The following is a 19,590-nucleotide window of genomic DNA, read 5'->3' on the forward strand; positions in this document are numbered from 1 at the left end:
GCTAGTTGTTATATTTTTCCCCCTTCTGCTTTCGTTTGGTAACTTAATAGGCCTAAACCTTGCTCCTGGCTGTTTATGGGCTGCTTCATTTGCTACCACCCCTCTCTCCTTTTCATTAGTCTCTTCAAGGATTTAGGAGTGCTAAGGTACGCAGTGCACTATTACTAAGCTCTTGATAAATATTTGTTGAGGATGGTGATATTTATGTTTTTAATGTCCCCAGAATCCAAAATTTTGACTTGGATAATATTTGAATTTTAGGGCTTAGATTGGGCTAACAGTATCTTTATGGGGTTCTTGGTCAGGTCTCTTCATATGCCAGGTCTCATACACCAAGTGAAGCAGAGAATAAAATCCAGATACCCTCTATCTGGTCCATTTTGGCTTAAAAAAAAAAAAAAAAACACACAAGGTCTGGGCAGGCCATTTTGCAATAAATATAGGTTATTATTTTCTTAAGCAATCATTAATGCTGAATGAAAGAAAACATTGGTACATGCATGTACCCATTCGACATGCACTTCAAATTCAACATTTAAAGTCAGCCGCCCCCATTTTGAGGACTGATAGTTGATTTGAAGGAGCCCTTTGAGAGTTTGATTCTACATTCCTTTCTAGGGACTCAGACAGCAGCTCCTGTTCTGCCCCTCCCCTGGATGGAAGCAGGCACTCTGATTCCCATCCAGCAATTCTCAGGGGGTTCATTTTTCAGCGCCCCAAGTGGGTGACCAAATAGGTAATCCCACGGCATTTTGGGTAACAATTTGGGGAGAATATATGAGCTTTCTTTGCCTTAGAGTGGAATTTCATCAGTGAAATTCCTGGCTAGCCCAGACCACAGGATATAATCATGTTTGTGGTGGCTGACAGGCTGGGAGATAGTCGAAGGAGAGGGCCACGCTGGAGCAGCACGACACTGACTGAGAAGAGGAGTCAGCGTCTCAGGCCTTCTGGAACTGACCGGCTGGGAAAGCCCAGAGTGGGGAATATCTCCAGACAGCCTCCTGTGTGTCTCCTGCCGACAGCCACATACTCATGCTCCTGAAGGTGATGCTGTAAACGAAAGGGTCAGAGTCTAAAGGGACATGGCAGCCATTTCATCAATCTACATGGGCTCCTCAACCCTTAGAACTGAAGTCACTTGTTAGCGTGTAATGGTGGCTTCTCAGTCTATCCCCAAATACAAATATATAACTGTTACAAAGAAAACTTTAAAATAATCATAATATAGTTTAAATATTTCATTATTTGGCTCAGAGTTCGGACAGTGAAGCAAAGTGCGGTTCTTTCCCTCCCTCACATTTTAACCGGAATGTGGTCCTTACCAAAGCGTAGACACCACAAGTGCACTGAGACTGACATAAAAGGCTATCTGCCACATTTTCTGATAAGGCAGGAATGTACTTTTCAAATCTCTTGAACATGGCCTTTCTCATCCGCCACCACTATATTTCTTCACCTTGCTTGCCTAGGGGGAAAATGCTATATTTTAGGACTTTTCTTATGGGTCGACATCTCATTGGCTGTTGGCCCAATGTCTTGCTCACCCAGTGAGTCCAAACACACTGACCAAAGGCCTACTAATTGCTCCCCTTGCTCACTCGGTGTTCTCTGAAGGCAGAACTCATCAGCTGACTCACCAGCCACCCTTGCCATAGACACTGGCTTTAAAAGGTACGAGATTTCAAAACTATTCGTAAGCCTTATCAGGGAGGGAGGGGAGGATGGGGGGAGAGAGAGAGAGAGGAAGGAATATATATCTGTTGCAGGGCATCAGCTCCCAATTTCTTATTGGAGGAGGTAAGTACAGCTCAGCCCTGACCCAGCCCAGCACGAGCCTCAGTTGCGAGGTCTGCCCAGAGGTACTGCTATTTCTGCAATGACTGAGCTTCCGGACAGAGTTCAGCCAGGCTTGAACCTGAGAAGAGGTGCCCTGTGAAACCCCTTTTTGGGGAGCACCAACAATCTGCCAGCAGGTATATTAGTTCTCCTTCCTCCTCTCCAGCTGAAAGGAAAGAACCATTGAAAAGTTCTAAATAACTGAAACAAAATAAGATTGGTTTATTGCTTCTGTTTGTGTTAATATATAGACAGAGGAGAAGAGCAAGTTTGAATGCCTGGAGTGACTGGTGGGTGAGGGAACTATGCAAGGGAGAGGGAAGAAAGGAAGGGACCAACTGGCTAAAATGAAATACATTTTCAAGAAGGGCAGCTCTCAGTGAGTGGCAGTGAGGGCCACTCTGCTAGGGCTCTTCCCTCCCCTCCTAGGTTGCCTCCCTTCTTCCTCTCCTGTACTACTGGGCCCAGCCTGGTGTGCAAGAAGAGTGAAGCTGAGCTAGAAGTGTTTTCTGCTTATGCCTCATCAATTTAAACACAGTAAGTTTGGAGCACAGTTCTGCCTTTTCATGAGGCTTTTCTCTATGATGACTTTGTGTTCTTGGACTTTGATATTGTAAAGAAAGCAGATAACCTTCACTTCAGTTGCATACCGAAATGAAGATTTAGTAAATTTCATTAAGGTAATCCTCAGCTCAGCCCCAACCCTGCCCAGCTACTGGATTTATAAGTCAGAGTTCAGTATAGTGGCAGTTGGAGTCCAAAATGAATAGAAGCCAGAGCCAGAAAGTCTTCTTGGATTGTGCCAGTCTCAGAGTTTGCACTTGATTTTGATTTTCTATGCTGGTATATGGAGTCATCTTGGACAGGTCTGCAGGGATTCCAGGGAAACAGCATGGGTAAACTCACCTACTTGGATATCTAAGTGCACGTTAGTTTGCATTTCCAAATCTGCTTCTATTTTGGATAGTACACTTCTTTTACAAAGCTTATTAGAAAACTGGTCTAAAAGAACATATGCTTTAAAGAGCACTAAAAAGCATGACGTAAAGAGGAGGTCTTCAAACCTCAATAGCAATATTTTCTGACATAGGCAAGAGATTTTTCTTTCTTTCAAAGGACACTATCACAGCCAGCTCTCAAGAGTAATAGATAATGATAATAGGGGAGCAATGCAACTCACAAACAAGCCCCAAATTTCACTGCAGCACACATTCCATCCTCTTCTCTTACCTAACCTTTTCCCACTTGCTCATATAGACATCCAAATTTCATCTCCTCATCCTTCCCTTGACCCTCTTATGGAAAATGGACAAATTAATAAATGGTCAAAAGGCTGAAGAAAGAGAAGTCAGAGGCCAAAATAAGCCCAAACTTGATAACCCGTGCCTGGAAAATGACAAGTTGGCCCTGTAATAACTTCCAGATGAGTCATGCTGTTTTTTTCAGACACCAGCAGGTGAATTGATGTCATTCTATTTGCCTCCCACTTCTTCCATCCAGAATCACTGATCTCCGCTGGGGCTGGTAAAAACAGCTGGTTGAGGTCTCTAGTCTCTGACCATTCTTAGGGATAGTCATTTTATTCCTAAGTGTAACCCCTTCTGGTGTGACCCATGTGTTTTCTGCCAACTCCCCACAAAGAAGGCCAGGGGAAATTGTCTGGGTGGGACTTCTGATAGGGGACAGCAGGACCTTGGAATCCGTCACTGTGGATGAGGGGGGCAGGTGGTCCATAATGGGGAAAGGAGGACTGAATAAGATTAGGCTCTGAGGTCTTCCTGGCCTAGACCTATGGAAAGGCTTAGAACTCCCAGATGGTCGCTCTATTTTTGAAGATAGAAGGTTGTCCCCAGACGGCTCTGTCTCTGATGTACGCTTTCTGCATTGCACTGTTGCATCCTGGGAGGAGAGCAGGTTAGACAAGCCTGGTTCTGGAGAAAGGGTGGGTCCCTCACACATGCAGGATGCAGTGGCATCCATTGGCAAGGACTTAACAGCTCCTGTATTTTGCTTTGGTTTCTCTCCCTTTGGGCTTTCCAGGGGGGAAGGAGAATCATCTTTGGCAGATTTCTCAGAGGTCCCACTAGTTGAGCTGGGTTCCTCTTGGCTCCTCTCCAGAGGCTGAGCCCCACTCTCCCCTGAGCTCTGAGAGGGCAGGGGCTGTGGGATCTGGGTGTACTGAATCTTGGGCGGGATGACTGGGACTGCCCTGGCCTGGCACATTTTGACCATGAAGGAGGTTCTCACAGCTGACACACTCACAGGAGCTGAGTTACGGCGGCCTGTCAGGGCATGAGCAACAATGTCCAGGTCCTGGGGGTCCTGGGAGTAAACCCTCCAGGGGTCTGCTTTACAGTGAGATGAAGTCACCCATGTGCCCTTTGGGTCTTCCGGCTCAGATTGCTGCATTCCAGGTGAACTAAATGAGGCCACATTCTCCAACCGGAAGAGGTCAGTAATGGGAATGGCAGAGTCCAGGTTGAGGGAAGAAGGTCTATTTTTCGCTTTTGGGGGCCCACACTCAGTGCTCTTCAGCTGTAACTTTGGGGGATGATCTGGTAAGGTGCTGTCCTGCATGCTCGGTGAACTCTCCTCACTGCTCTCCAGCCCAGGAACACCACCTTGCTTAATTGGAGGGTTGCTGTGCCCTAGGTATGTCCCCAACTCCTTTCCCTCTGCTAGGCTGATGGGGCTAGTTTCTGCTGGCTTGGGTTGCACACCACCTGGTCCCTTCTGGCTGGGAAGAGCCTCTTCCCCTTTCAGGCCAGAGAACTCTCTGAAAGACCTCATGGCTTTCTCATCCCATCCAATAATCTCTCTCCTGGGTGCCAGGGGCTGCTGAGGGTTGGAATTCCTCTCTGTTTCAAGATCAGTACAACTGCTGGAGGAGGGAGCCTCGAGAGTCCGCTGACTCTTAAATGTGGGCTTGCTGTCTAGAGAATGGCTCTGGCGAAGGCTGGGCCTGTGGGAAAGCCTCTTCTCCAATCGGTGGCCCTGGGGGCCCTGCACCTGGGCCTCGTGCCCATCTTTCAGGGTAGGGGAGTGAAGGGGACTTGTCACCCACTGGGGCTCCTCCCAGGGCTCCACCATCTCCAGACCATGCTGGGCAATGTCTGTCACAGCGTCGTCTTCGTCACAGTCTGAAGGCTCCTGAACTGAATGGGCTACATCCCCTTCTCCTTGTGGGGAGACCGCAATCTCCTTTGTTGGGCTTGGTAAACCAGAGCCTTTTCCCTCGCGAGCAGCATTCTTCGAATTTTGCTTTTCACTTTGTCTTGGAGCAGCCTCGTCTCCCTGACACAGGCTAGGGATCCCAGGTCTGTCTTTGAACTTCAGCTGGGGATTTGTCCTCAAATTCCTGGATGGGTCTTCCCTCTCAGGGCCACCCTTTGACACCAAGACTCGAGGTGCCTCCTCCAAAGGAGTTGGAGGGGGAGGAGCAGGTGGGAGTGGAGGAGATAGATTCCCCGGGGCCCCCACCTCCACCCTCGTTTGTAGAGACACGGTCTCAAACGGGACTATTTCCAGAGGAGCCAGGGGGGCGGGGTCTGGGCGCAGGCCCAGCTCCAACTCGGATCTGTGGAGGCCGCTGATTGGCTCCAGCTTCTCTCTGTTGGTAGCCATGGAAGTGCTCTCTGTGCTCTGATTGGTTGGATCCCTAGTAAACTCCTCCAGAGGGGCGGGGACTGGAGCAGGGGCGGAGCCACAAGGCAAGCTCCCAGGAGGCTCTGGGGGAGCCAAGGCCCCAGGACTTGACTCAAGAATTGGCTGAATTGGGGTCATCGTCACAGCAGGCGGTGGCAAGGAGGAAAGCTCCTCCTCAGATTCGATGATTTTCAGCTCCTGTTGAATCTCGGGCCAGATCAGGGTGTTGGCCAGATCATCTTCATCCTGAAAAACATCAATAAACTGATTATTTTAGAACGAAGGACTCTGGACACTGACATCGCACTGTTTCCAGAGAGAGGGAAGGGACTAGCGCAGCGCCAGCCTGCGCCACCTCAGCAAATAAAGGACGCAGCGCCATTGACAACGGTGGCGTCTGAGCGCTTACCACGTACCATAAAATACTTCAACAATACTTTATCTTCTTGTTTAATTTCCCTGGCAACTCTAGGAGATAAACACTATCATAATCACTCCCATTTTATAGATGAGGAAGCCTCGGAGCAAATAAACAATTAACCTAAGTCATACAACAGAAGACTGGGATTGAAATCCAGTTCTGTCTACACCAGAACATAAGTGCTTAATCTCTGTGCACTGTTGCCTTATAAAACAGACAGAAACCCCAGTCTTATTTAACTTCAGGTTTACTAGAAAGCATACAAGAATGAGATTCTCTCAGTAGAATGAAAATGTTCATTTTTACCCTGACACCTGCTTTCCAAATAAGTAAATGTAGTTCTTTTTTCTCATTACCAAAGAAATACATATTCCACATGGAAAAATATTTCAATACATATTAAAATAAAGGCATATAGAAAAATAGCAAAATCACTGTTAAGATGATGGGTTTTTTTTTCTGTGATTGTTGAACTGCCTCCTCCCTCATCTTGTTTGCTATTCTTGTCTCCCCTCAAGTCCAGCTTCCCTTTGTCCTTCTCCACTCCTCCCTTTCCCTACACAGAGCCCAAAGCTGTAGACAGGAAAGGGATGGAGGCCTGGTCAGAGCCAGGAAAAAAAAAAATTTCAGTTTCTTCCAAGTCATGCTTCAAGGCCTAATTCTGCCCAAAGCAGAAACAGTTTGGAGATGCATTTCTACCCTGTGGGGGCACAGATCTTTCTGAGAGGTCTGATTGGCTGCTGACCTCTCACCCCTTCCCACCTGGCTCTAATCACATGTCATTTCATATTACAGTTACTTGTTATGTTTGCCTTACCATTCCCAGTGGACTGTGAGCTCCTTGATGTCAGGGATTGTGTTTATTCATCTTTGATACCTCAAGTCCAAAAGGTGCCTGGTGTATTGTGAGTAGGTGCTCAATAAAGGGCCAATTGAATTGCAATGGCTGTAATGTTTTCTTTTGAGTTATTTCTTTCACACAACTCTGCAGGATTACTTGGTCAAAAAGTAATCTGATTCTACTGCACTGCATTTATGTGTGTACATTTCTATTTTGCCTACTAGACTGGGCCCTCCTTTAGGGCAGGGACAGACTCATCTCTTTACTCTCCTCAGCACCTACATTAATTGATCTCTTACTAAAAAAATCAGTACATTTAGATGAATAAATTACCATCTAAATTCCCCTCTACTTCACTCTGCCCTCTCAGTAAGTGGACCCACAGTGTAACTTTTTGTTCAGACCAGAACTTATGAGGTGCCTTTGACGCTTCCTTTTTCCTCACTCCTTCTCCAATTTTTCACCAAATCTTGTTCATTCTACCTTCTAAATGGCTCTTGCATCCTTCCACTTCTGTCCCCATGACCTCACATGAGCCCACGCCACCATCTTTTCTCACCTGGCTTGCCACATACTAGCCTCCTAACTGGCATTCGTGCCTCCTCTCCTGCCCTTCTCCAAGCCATGCTCCTCACAGAATAGAGAAACCTTTTAAACATAAAATTCTGAACATCTCATATGCTTTCCCACTGCCCTTAGGTTAATCCCCAAATCCCTTCCAAGGTGTCCTGGCTGATGTGGCTCCTGTGTCCCTTTGAGTCTCACTTTCTCCAGCCCAGCTATCCTGGCCTTGTTCTCATTCCTTGAAATGTTTTATGTTCTTTCCCATCCAAGATTCATGGCACATCTTATTCTTTCTGCCTGGAATTTTCTCCCTTTCTATCCCACACTCTACCCCTTTCTTACGGCCAAGTTCTCAACCTAAATACCTGTTCTTCAGAGAAGCCCTCCCTGGCCCCTGTGGCACCCCTCCTCCCTCTCACTAGGTTGGGTCCTCCTGCTATATGCTTCCACAGCACTCCAAGCCTCCATAGCACCCCAGAAATTACTTGTTCAATGTCCTTTCCCCTTCTAGGGTATTAGCTCCAACAAGGCAGGGACAGTGACAGTTTTGTTCATTACAGTGATCTCACTGTTCAGCATCATGCCTGGCACAAAGTGGGTGTTTACTACATGTTTTGAATGAATGAATGAATTGATGCCTTTACTTGTTTTCTTGAATCCACCCTGGTTTCTTTCCAGCATTAACTTTATCCACTTCTCAAAGCAATGCCATTCATACTTGGGCCCTCCACATAAGAATCCAATCCCCATATGAATCTCTGCATCCTTTCTCTTCAAAAAATGCAAATGCATCTTATAGGGAACCTCACTCAGCCTTCCTGAGGCCACCGTGTCACCCCAGCTATGCTCTAACTCCCAGCACATGGTCCTTTTGTGCATGTCCTAAAAACCAAGTCCTGGAAGCAAGTTAAAAGGCAAAGAGCTTCCTTTTCCCCTTTGGCACACTCCTCTGATTATAGAGCTGTTTCTCAAATGCAGGACTCTTTCCTGGGAGTCCCTGGAAAACCTCCTCCCTTATGGGATATAAGGACATCCCATAAAAACCTTCTTGGAAAATTCTGCCTCTAAAAAGTGGACAAGGTCAGTAAGCTTTGCCATTGTATTTTAACTTCTCCAGAAGCCATAGGAGGAAGGAATGGATCCTGGAAATCTTTCAGGTTTTAGAAACAATCATAGACAACTGCCTACCCAGGATGTCTGGAGGAAGAGGGATGGACCCTGTGAATGATCATCATATTTGGGACTGGGATATGACAAGCAGGTTTTGTGCTGCTTCTGGGATTGAATGTTGTTACATTCCAATGACATGTTACTGGTTTGTGGTAACCTCAGGTTAGAAATATTTAGAGTTGAATCTGTCCTGAGGAATCTGAGCTGGATGTTTCCTCCTCATCACTGAAGGACTTCAGAAAAGTCTACTGCAAAACAAATCCCAGACCTGATTAGAAGTTTGTAGCTTAAACTCTCTTTGGCAGAAACTAATTGTTAAAAAAAAATTTTTTTTTAATCTACTTTAAATTGCAGCAAGAGCCCTTGGGAGGACTACCCAGCTGGAGCAGGCCGTGAGTCCACCTTACCATCTCATGGAGAAACACAGCTTCGGCTCTGGTCCTGGGGCTCTCTGGCAGAGCACTGGACTCCACCCGGCCAGCTTCTCGTCCTTCTTCCACCACCTTCTCTGGATTTGGCATCTTCTCTAATTCACTTGAATGTTGAGAGCCCAAAGAGACTTCTGAGGTTTTCTCCTCCAGCTGGGTGCCTGGCTCCAGGGAAAGGCCTTTGCCGTATTCTGCTGTCCCCACTGCTTCAGGTACTGGCTTGGCATCCTCAAGAACTGCCTTCTTAGGTACAGAGGCTGCAATGAAGGTGTGAGTTATCAGTTAAAGGAGATTTCATTTCAAGAGAGACTGTTCCCAACATAGTCACTGCCCTGTCTCCTGATCCTGCTTCACAAAGATGGAGGGTATTCTCGCAGCTCACTCACTGCCTTGCGCATTCTTTTTTTTTTTTTTTTTTGAGACAGGGTCTTGCTCTGTTGTCTGGACTGGAGCGCAGTGACATTGTCATAGCTCACTGCAACCTCCAACTTCTGGCCTCAAGCGATCCTTCCACCTCAGCTCCCAAAGTGCTGGCATTATAGGTGTGAGCCACCAGGTACAGCTGCCCCATACATTCTTTACAACTCTTTCCTAGTAATGTTCTGGCCTCAGGTCCCAGAGTCACAGATTGTCAGGGATGAGAGGGACCTTGAAGATCATCTAATCTAGTAGTTTTCAACCAGAGGCCATTTTGCTCCTACCTTCCCCTCCCCCTAGGGGACATTTGGCAATGTCTGGAGATATTTTTGGTTGTCACAACATTGGGAAGGGGTGTGCTACTGGCATTTAGTGAACAGAAGCCAGGGATGCTGCTAAATATTCTCCAACACACAGGACAGCCCCCCACAAGAAAGAACTTTCCAACCCAAAATGTCAATAGTGCCGAAGTTGAGAAACCCTCTTCTAGCCCAATCTTTCACTTCACAAATAAATAGGCCCTGAGATGTCAAGTTCTGTACCCAAGGTCCAAAAATCTATTATTCACACCTTGCTGCCACGATGTCTTATAATTATGATTAGCAGCTTCCTGTGTGACTCTTGCCGGGGGGAATAGCTACAGTTGATTTAGATATATTCCAAAGTAATTTGGCTCTGATCTTAAACATCTATTGAGATCAGGAAGAAGAAGGCAGACCTCAAGTTTGGCCTCTATTGCCTTGCCTGAAGTAAGGCCCCATTTCATTACATAAGGCTGTTTTCACAGTGAGCAATAAAAACTAAGTACCTAGGGTAGTGCTCGGCACATAGCAGGCCCTTAATAAATGTTATTAATGATTGACAGTGGAATTAAAGAAACCTGGGTTCAAATTCTAGTCTCAGTGAAACTTGTAATCTTGGTACAAAGGCATCATAGTACTTGCTTTGCAGGGCCCGTGTGAGGATAAAGTAGAACATGAGAAAAAGCACAGTGTCTGACATACTGCACAAGCTCAGAAAAGTTTATTGGCTAAGAACAAACTCTGCTCATCACCATCGGTCACACTGGTGACTTAACTCCGTGGTATCTCACCACAATCCCTGCCTTACAGCTCAGTCAGACCTAGAGCCGGCTTCCTGATGTCTGAATAATGCTTCAGAATTGATAATAGTGCTATTTGCTTTTGTCCATTACTTAGTACCCTTATTTCCTAAAATCCAATTTTTTCTTTGAATATGTAAAACATTTACAGAGTTTGAAAGTTAAGACTATAGTCGCCCCTCGGTATCTGTGGGGGATTGGTTCCAGGACCTCCCATGGATGCCAAAAGCTGTGGATGCTCAAGTCCCTTAGGAAAAATGGTGTAGAATTTGCATATAATCTATGCACAGCCTCCCATATACTCTAAATCATCTCTAGACTGCTTATAATATATAATACCATGTAAATGCTATGTAAATAGTTGGTATACTGTATTGTTTAAAGAAAAGCAATGAGAAAAAAAAGTCTGTACATGTACAGTATAGACGCAATTCTTTTCTTTAATATTTTTGACCAGCAGTTGGTTGAATCCAAGGATGGTGAATCCATGGATACGGAGGGCCCACTGTCTATAAAAAGGCCTCCTCACTCTGGTCCAGCCACGTGTCCACTCTTCTCCTACCACTCCCCCTACTAGGCCTTGCACTCTTCTGCTCTGGTCCTCGCTGTGGTTCCGATCTAATCCATTCTTTAAGACAACACCTCTTTGGAGCCTTCCCAGACCTATCTGTCCTTGGTCACCCTCCATGTGTTCATCCCTGCTGCTTCACTCTGTTCCACACTCCCACTGTCTCTTATGGGTAACCACTTTTATTAGTTTATTGGTTCATTTTATTTATTTATTTATTTAATTTGAGACAGGGTCTCACTCTGTTGCCCGAGCTGGAGTGCAGTGGTGTCATCACAGCTCACTGCAAGCTCAAATTCCTGCACTCAACTGATCCTCCTGCCTCAACCTCCCAGAGTGCTAGGATTACAGGTGTGATCCACTGCTCCAGGCCAGCAATTTATTTTTGCACAGATACTTGTACTGTATATTTTTTTTATCTCTTACTCTTTTTATATAAAATATAGCAGATGATATATACAGTTGTTGGCTTTACATTTTCTCACTTAACGTATCTTGAAGTCCATGCCATATTAGTAGACAGGGAGACTGATCATTCTTTAGGATGTAGCCTGGTCTGGGTTCCCCTCAAAGCAGAGCCTGAAACAAAATCCCAGCAGCAGGGGGCTTATTTGGAAGGTGGTCCCAGGAAGCAGAAATGAGGAAGTGAGACAGGGATGGAGGCAAAATCAATAAAGAGCATGGTGGTGAGCTGGCTACCACTGTGAGCAACTGGGACTCTGAGGAGCTAGGTAGAGTATGCTCCACAATAATCCCTCCAAAGGATATGAGGCTGGGTCATTTATTCATGATTCCTGGCCTGTATTAGTTGAGGGCTGCCACAGTTAATTCTGCATACTTCTGGGCTGTCCCAAGTAAGGGCTGAGTGATGTTCTCCCTTCAGAAAAAGGCCTGAGGCAGAAAACTAGAAACACAAGGAAGACATCTGAGATAGGACGCCTTCCATGTGCACAGAAACTGTCCCCCACAGATACACAGGGGTTTGAAGGAATGTTGTGCAGGGCCCATGAAGCTATGGGGTCTGTAGGACTTTATTGTGTGGATGTACCCTAGTTATCCAACCAGTATTCTAAAGAGACAGGCATCACCAGTCTTTTGCTATTACAAATAATGCCATGCTATGTGTCACCATTTTGTATTTGTGCAGCTATTTATTTAAAATAAATTCTTGGAAGTGAAACTTCTGAGTGAAAGGGTAAATGCATTAGTAATTTTTTTTTACACTGGGTCCCACTCTATCACTCAGGTTGGAGTGCCGTTGTACAAGTGATCCTCCTACCTCAACCTCCTGCATAGCTAGGACTACAGGCATGTGCCTCCACCTCCTTGTAGCTTTCCTAGACCACCTCCAGACCAATCTCTCCTTCTTCCCTCACCTTGAAGTTTTTAGTGTTATTGCCTATGTGGTGCTCAATCATCAGTTTACCATTATCTTTCCACATGTATGTGGCTTCCATCCTTGGGTAACTTCCTCAAGAACAGAGGCAGTATCTATTCCTAAAAATTACCTGCTAAAGTCCTGTGAGTTCAACAAATTTTTGTTGGTTGACAGATTTGGTGGCTGCTTCTATGCTACAGAAGAATCTCTATAGCTCAAAAGGGAAGGGCATTGCCAGGTTCCCAGCATGGGACACGTAATGTACAAAGTGGGTGACCATGGAGGCAGAGACTGCTAATTGTCCCCCAATATCCATTCTCTTCTTTATTTAGAGCTAGAACCTCTCCCAATTTCTCAGCCTCTCTTGAAGGTAGGTATGGCCATGTGAAATAAGTTTGGCAGATGGGATGGACTGGAAGTGATATGTGTAGCTTCCGGGTTGCATCCTTGGGTGGAAGCTGCTTGGCTTCCTCTTCTTATCCCCCTCTCATGGGTGAGAATGTGGACATGGGGTGCTGAGCCCACTTTGGCTGCACGGATAAGGATAACGCCCTCGGGTACAGCTGAAGGAGCCTGGAACCCCAGATGCTCTCCTGGAGCCCAGCCCCCTTCCTCTGGACCTTGATGTAAGGTAGAAATAAACTTCTAACTTATTTGAGTCTCTGTATTTTTAGTTTTCTATCTTATAGCAGCTTAGCCTGTACCTTAACTAAGAGAACCACGGGATTATGAGCTAGCTTTGCTCCTGGTTAAAAAACAAAACAAAACAATAAAAAGGGCAGAACAAATTTTTGTAGGTAGAATCATATTTCAGATGCATTAAAATATAACTAGTTAAGAGGATTCTGTTGTAAATTCTTCAGTAAAAGAATGAGGCAACTCCTAATATCTCTTGGAGAAATTATGGATTTTCATTTATCAAGTTTCCTTAAAGCTATGTGGTTATTCTAATCTTTCTCTAATAAGAATATCTAAACAGGGATGCAGAGTGTTCATTGTAGCTTTTAAGTCAGCCCATAAATTCGTCCTTCACTTTCAGAAGGATCAGGTTTGTGGTCCTTTTTCTCCCTGGCTGAGGATTAGGTTAGCAGGTTATACCCTTGAATCAGGTAAAAGTCAGATAATCAATTATAATGGTTGCATTGATTAATCCTTTAAACTTTTCACTTGGAGCAATCAATGATCTCATTATCAGCACTTCAGTTAAAGTGCACTACTTCTTTGATATCTCTTACCCCTTGGGCTATATTGGCATTTCACCTAGATTAGCCAGAAGTGGGAGAGCTGGTTTGACTAGAGCGACTAAAAATTTTAATTAGGTAACCTGGAAAATTGTCCTTAATTCTTTTTCTTTTACCCACTGCTACTGCTCAAAACAAAGAAAAATATTTTATTAATGAAGGTGAAGTTCTCTATTTGGAATAATCATGGATGGAGATAGGAAGTTTAAATTAAGCTGCCCCCATCAAAGAGCAGAGTGCAGGGACCTGTTGTCCCTGAGCCTTTCAGCGGCTCGCTTCTGCCCTGGGTCCCAGGCCGACGTGGCTGCCTCCCACAGGTCCCTCATTCTGCCCCCATCACCCACCAGTCATGGCAGGAAGGCAGGCTGGAGCCTGCCCAGACCAGTTTAATACAGACTGGGTATTCTTATTTACAGAAAAAAGAGAGAGGGAAAAAAAGACAATACATTGTCCCCTGGTCTGTCTTTGGGGCCCAGTGACCCTCTGTTTTGAAGAGGACAACCAATCTCCCAAAAGCCTTTGGAAACAGTGTTTTCTTCAAAGGCTTCACCTCCTCCTCTACCCTCATCCTGCATCACCCACACCACCCATGGACCATTCTCCAGACCAGGCATCACTTGATGCCTCTGCCTTTTGCTCACCTGTGCACCCATCCTGAAGGGTAAGGGGAGGAAACAGGATTAACATTCATTGAGCATCTTCAGAGCCAGACCATGGGCAGGTAGTTTAAGGACATTGCCCCCTTCAGATCTCACCTCAGCCTTTGGGATAGGAGCCTCCGCTGTTGATGAGAAACAGGCTCCAAAATCACCCGCTGTCAACTGCCAAAAAGTGGTAAAGCTGGCCTCCGAATCAGCCCAGTGGGGTTCCAAAACCTACACACTTCCCACAGTATTTAGCTGCCTCTCAGCCTAGAATGTCCTATGTCATCTTTTGTGCAGGAAGAAATCCTACCCATTTATGAAGGCCCACCCTTAATGTCACCTCTTCTAAATCTTCCCAGAACCCTCCCAAGAGGACTGCCTCTCCTTCATGCCTTTGCCGTCCGCTCTGAGCACCTCTGTCATGATACATGATACTTTGGGCACCCAGGCCCTCCCTCATTCCAAAAAGCTGGAGGAGGCTTTTATGCTAGTTCCATAGGCTGACCCTGTGCTGAACTTCAGTGCAGAGTTTCAGTTTCCTTTCGTAGTGTGCAAGCTTGCTAGTCATGTCTTTGTGACTCCACAGCCCACAGCAAACACACAAGGGAGCACGGGGGAGTGCTCACAAGCATGGGTTTTTAAGTCTGGATTAAAATCCTGGTTTTTCCACTTCTGTGCTATGACCCATTGGGCAAATGACTTACTCCTCTCTAAGCAAATAGGGATAATAGTAACTACCTATAACTCATAGGATTGTTGTGAGGAGAAATGAGATAATACGTGTAGAAAACTTAGGACAGTGCCTGACAACATAACAGGTGCTGAAAAATAGCTAGCTAATATTCATTGGAAAGAAACATTCCTAAACCAAAATAAACACTATTTGATTTGACCATCAGCCATATTCTCCTTTGGGATTCTTCCTACTTCCATTTTATGTGGCTTCTGTTTGGTTATTGGTCAAAGAACTCCTCCTCACTCCAGGCACACCCAGAGACCCAAGTCTGGCCAATCTCAGACACTCTTAGTGTGGCAACAGTGACCGGTCCAAGGCTGGGCATGTGACCCAGGCAGAATCCTCCCTGCAAGGAAATTGGGGGAAAGATGCTCTTTCTCATTGCTAAGGTTGCTAGCACGTTCTCCGTAGACATGAGGATGTGTGGACGGAGAGCGAATGAGTCTGGAAGAGTTGAATCCCCAGTTTTAGTTCTGCAGTTCTGCATTCCATGCTGTGAGCTTTCCCTCCTGCCTTCTCACTATGTGCAAGAATAAAATAGTGATGGGTAACATTTATTGAGTGCTCACCATATATTTTAGACACTGTTCTGAGAGCTTTATATGTATTAACTAATTTAATGTTCTCAACAAACTCATGAAGAAGGTATGATTATTAACATCATTATTCCCATTTTACAGATTAAGAAACTGAGGTACAGAGTGGTTAAACTTAACCTGCTGTCTTTTTGAATTGTTTTTAGAGACAGGGTCTCGCTCTGTTGTCCAGGCTGGAGTATAGTGGCACCATCATAGCTCACTGTAACCCTGAACTCCTGGGCTCAAGCAGTCTTCCCACCTTGGCCTCCCAAAGTGCTGGGATTACAGGAGTGAGCCACTGTGCCCGGCCCTCGTTAACCCACTAAAGATCACAAAGAAAATGGCAGAGCCTGGATTTGTACCCAGGCTCTCTGGCTCTAGAGCCGACAATCTTAACCACTTCACTACATTGCACTGAAAACTGTATTTAAGTAAATTTAAGTCTTTTTTTTATTTCTTGCAATGGAAAGAGACCTTCTTCCCCTGCTTTACCTGTAGAAGTCTCAGCTCCCAGTGGCTTCTCCTCTTCTGGCCAACCTCCACTCTCTGATCCCTGGAAAGAAAATTCTTCCAGGCTGGAAAGAGACTGCAGCTCCTTCGGGGGTGTTCTGCACGGGGTGCTGTTGGTGCTGATGACAGCTGAGACACGGAGTGGCACAGACACAGCAAAGGGCTCGGAGATGTTCAGTGCCTTGCGCTGATGACGGGGGGAGGGCTCCATCTGGAAGAGGCTGCTGGTGAAGGCGGATTTGCTGGGGCTGTCGTTCGAGGTGTAGAACATGCCCAGCATCTTTGGGGCTGTTTGCTCACTCTCAGGATCCTCAATGGGCCGGAACACCTTCAGCTGCTCAGGTGGGGGCCGGGCCTGAGCGCCCTGGAGTTGGCTCCGGTCACTGCTCACGTCAAAGCCACCCTCAGCCCCCGCAGGCATCCCCTCCTGGCCCCATTCTCCCTCCTGCTTGCTGAGGTCACATGAGCTACCAGTGTTGGTCGAGTGCATTTTTGATGCTGGAATGAAAAATCCACCAGTGGTGACTGTTCGATTGAAATTTCCTTTGGTTTCTTTTCCTGGTGAAAAAGAACAAGTACATGTTAGCAGACTGGGCACATGCATGACTGCTTGGCCTGCAGGAAGGGCAGGCACACAATATTTGAATACTGGAGAGGCACAGCATTCTAATAGCGGCATAGCCAAACAATGACAGGTACCTAACATTCGCTTGACAAGAGAAAACATTTTTTTCATACATGCAGAATTTTGGCATGATGCTCTGATAGGACCATTTGCTGTTATGACATATATATCAGTTTTAAACTCTGCAGGTAAGAGCAGTTTCCAAAAGAAAGTCACTGACAATATTGTTAAACAGAGCTATCATCTACCAGGCATTAAGTGTAGATCATGAAAAAAATAAAGAAACAGATAGGAGATGGTAGAACGATGTTTGCTCAAAATGAAGAAGACAAAAGGGAAAAATGAGAGTATCTTGTTTTATTTTAGAACTTTAAAAGCTATTGTTTTAAGTCTTCTCTGGCAGAGGGACCCAGACAGGACTTTGATTTCCTAGCAAGGAAACAAATGCTGTTCTCAGCTAGACCTCTCCCCTCTTTGCCCAGACTTCTTCCTGTTGATTCAGAGGATAAGAAACTAGGAATGTAAATTAACTAAATGTTCAGAAGCATAGCGGTGAGCAGTGAGTTCTTAACTGACTTAGAAATGAAGGCAAAAAGAAAAAAGTCTGCATGGGAAGTAAATAAGCTTGGAGATGATTTGTGAGTTGCAAGGGATCCAGAAAATAATTTCTAACTTGGTATTAAGCACTATGCTGAACATCTTATGGAACATTATGTTTAAAATTCTTACAACCACCCTGTAAGGGAAGTGTAATTATGTCCTTTAACACATGAGGACAGTGAGACTCAGAGATTAGATGATCTGCCCAATACTCACTTAAGTCATATGCACAATGACTTATATTTTGAAATATTAAGTCCTGCAAACCTGGGCAAGAACTGACCAAAGAGGTTTCAAAACCAAAGCAAATGGGACCGGACTAAGTGTTTCACACCTGTAATCCTAGCACTCCCGCAGGCCAATGCGGGAGGATTGCTTGAGGCCAGGAGTTAGAGACCAGCCTGAGCAAGAGTGAGACCCCATCTCTACTAAAAATAGGAAAAATTAGCCAGGTGTGGTGGTGCCTGTAGTCCAGCTACTCGGGAGGCTGAGGCAGGAGGATCACTTGAGCCCAGGAGTTTGAGTTTGCAGCGAGCTATGATGATGCCATTGCACTCCAGCCCTGGACAACAGAGAGATACCGTGTCTCAAAAAACAAGCAAAAAAGCAAATGAATGAATATAAAAGTGAAAAAATTCTAAAACTATCCGGTCAGCTTAAAAAGATCTCACTGAGCATTATACAAGTTTGGAATTATTTTAAACGTTGTTCTTAGGAATCCATATAAGGCAAAAAAAAAAAACCCCAAAATCCCATAAAAAGTTGTTCTAAAGATTTCCTGTATTGCTTCAGGCTGTCTCATTTTTCAAAGATAAAAATGTCTTGTATTAAAGGGGTTGGAAAGTCATGGGATAAATATAGAGGAGTTTTAACAGTCTGTTGCCAGACAAGTCCTTTGCCTTGAAACTGGTAACGATACTTGTTGGTTGCCTAAGAAGAGAGATTGTACAGGCAAGTCTGCCCTTAAGGCTAGAGCTGTGAGAACAAAGGTGGTTACATGTTGTCATGGTGAGGGTGTCACCTTGTGTGCAAGTGCACACACATCTTCTCCAACAAAGTATATGGTAGTGTGCACATGCCTGACACATAGCTGGTGCCTAATTGATGTTTACTGATAAATAACGAATGAGTGAATGAATGAATGAATGAATGAACAAACTTAACTCGAAATCATGACCTGAAAAGCACTATGAAGCCAATACTTATGGAAACATCCAAACTCAAGACATATGAGCACCTACATAAACCAATGCTTGGCTCTTTTTACTGCCCAAAGGGGAAGCTGCATCTGCCTTCGTTTTCAGGTGTTGACCTTTTACCTTCTACAAGTTTGAATGAAAAGTAGCTGTGGACTCCAGCTGTGGCTAGAGGAAGGTTGGAGAAAGAGAAAGGCTCTTTAGGCCTACCCCTGTGGTAGCAGGGGAGGCTGTGTATGGCAAGGGCTTGAGTTTGGGAAGGGTCAGGGAGGCATTTGAGACTAGGTGACTGTGCGTGACCATGACTGCAGATAAACAGGCAAATCTGGTGTGAGCTCCAGTCTCCCAGGTGTGATCCCCAGCTAGAAACTCATTGTAAAATCTCACCTTCCACAGGCACTGAACACAGCGAGTCCATGCTTTTAGCTGGTCGGATAGTAGCTTTTTCCACTAAAGACAAGAGAAAAAATATCTCTGATGAATGTATACTAAGAGGAAACATTCAGAAAAATAAGTCAGGCTGTAAGTATAGAAGACAAATGTCTTTAGGAAAGTTTTGCAAATATTTGTAATTTATCCCCTTGGAAAACAGTCCTCCACTCCCCCCTAGCTGTTCCTGTTTTCTTATTGAGCAAAGTTTTATTAAAGTTTGACAGATAAAGGTAAATTGTAATTTTGCCAAATAGCTATTAGTAAATGAGGAGTCTGAACCCAATATTTTTAACTTTATTTTATTTATTTTTTAATTTCAGAATATTATGGAGGTACACAGGTTTTGGTTACATAATTTGCTTTTATACAGTTTGAGTCAAAGTTCTAAGTGTGGTCTTCACCCAGAGAGTGGGCATTATACACATCAGGTGTGAATTTACCCATCTCCTCCTCCTCCCTCCCACCTACTTGATTTCTGCTGAGTTTTACTTCCATATGTGCACATAAGTGTTGACTGAGTAGTTCCCATTTATTATTGAGTACACGTGGTATTTGTTTTTGCATTCTTGCAATACTTCACTTAGAAGAACGGTCTCTAGTTCCAGGTTGTTACAAAAGATACTAGATCACCATTTTTTATGGCTGAATAGTACTC

General features: G+C 45.0%; 1 protein-coding gene across 1 annotated transcript in view; it reads right to left on the reverse strand.

Annotated features, from left to right (window-relative positions):
• Positions 1 to 426: 426 nt before the first annotated feature.
• Positions 427 to 19,590, reverse strand: part of ARHGAP31 (Rho GTPase activating protein 31) — a 112,895-nt gene continuing 93,731 nt past the window's right edge. The window contains exons 9-12 of the mRNA XM_045540216.1: positions 18,891 to 18,953; positions 16,065 to 16,640; positions 8,888 to 9,165; positions 427 to 5,730 (exon numbers count right to left, since the gene is read on the reverse strand). Coding sequence (XP_045396172.1) covers positions 3,307 to 5,730; positions 8,888 to 9,165; positions 16,065 to 16,640; positions 18,891 to 18,953 — 3,341 coding nt within the window. The 3' untranslated portion in view covers positions 427 to 3,306. The remainder of the gene's footprint in view (positions 5,731 to 8,887; positions 9,166 to 16,064; positions 16,641 to 18,890; positions 18,954 to 19,590) is intronic.

Source organism: Lemur catta, chromosome 1 (genome assembly GCF_020740605.2).
Source record: "Lemur catta isolate mLemCat1 chromosome 1, mLemCat1.pri, whole genome shotgun sequence".
NCBI classification, from domain to species: domain Eukaryota; kingdom Metazoa; phylum Chordata; class Mammalia; order Primates; family Lemuridae; genus Lemur; species Lemur catta.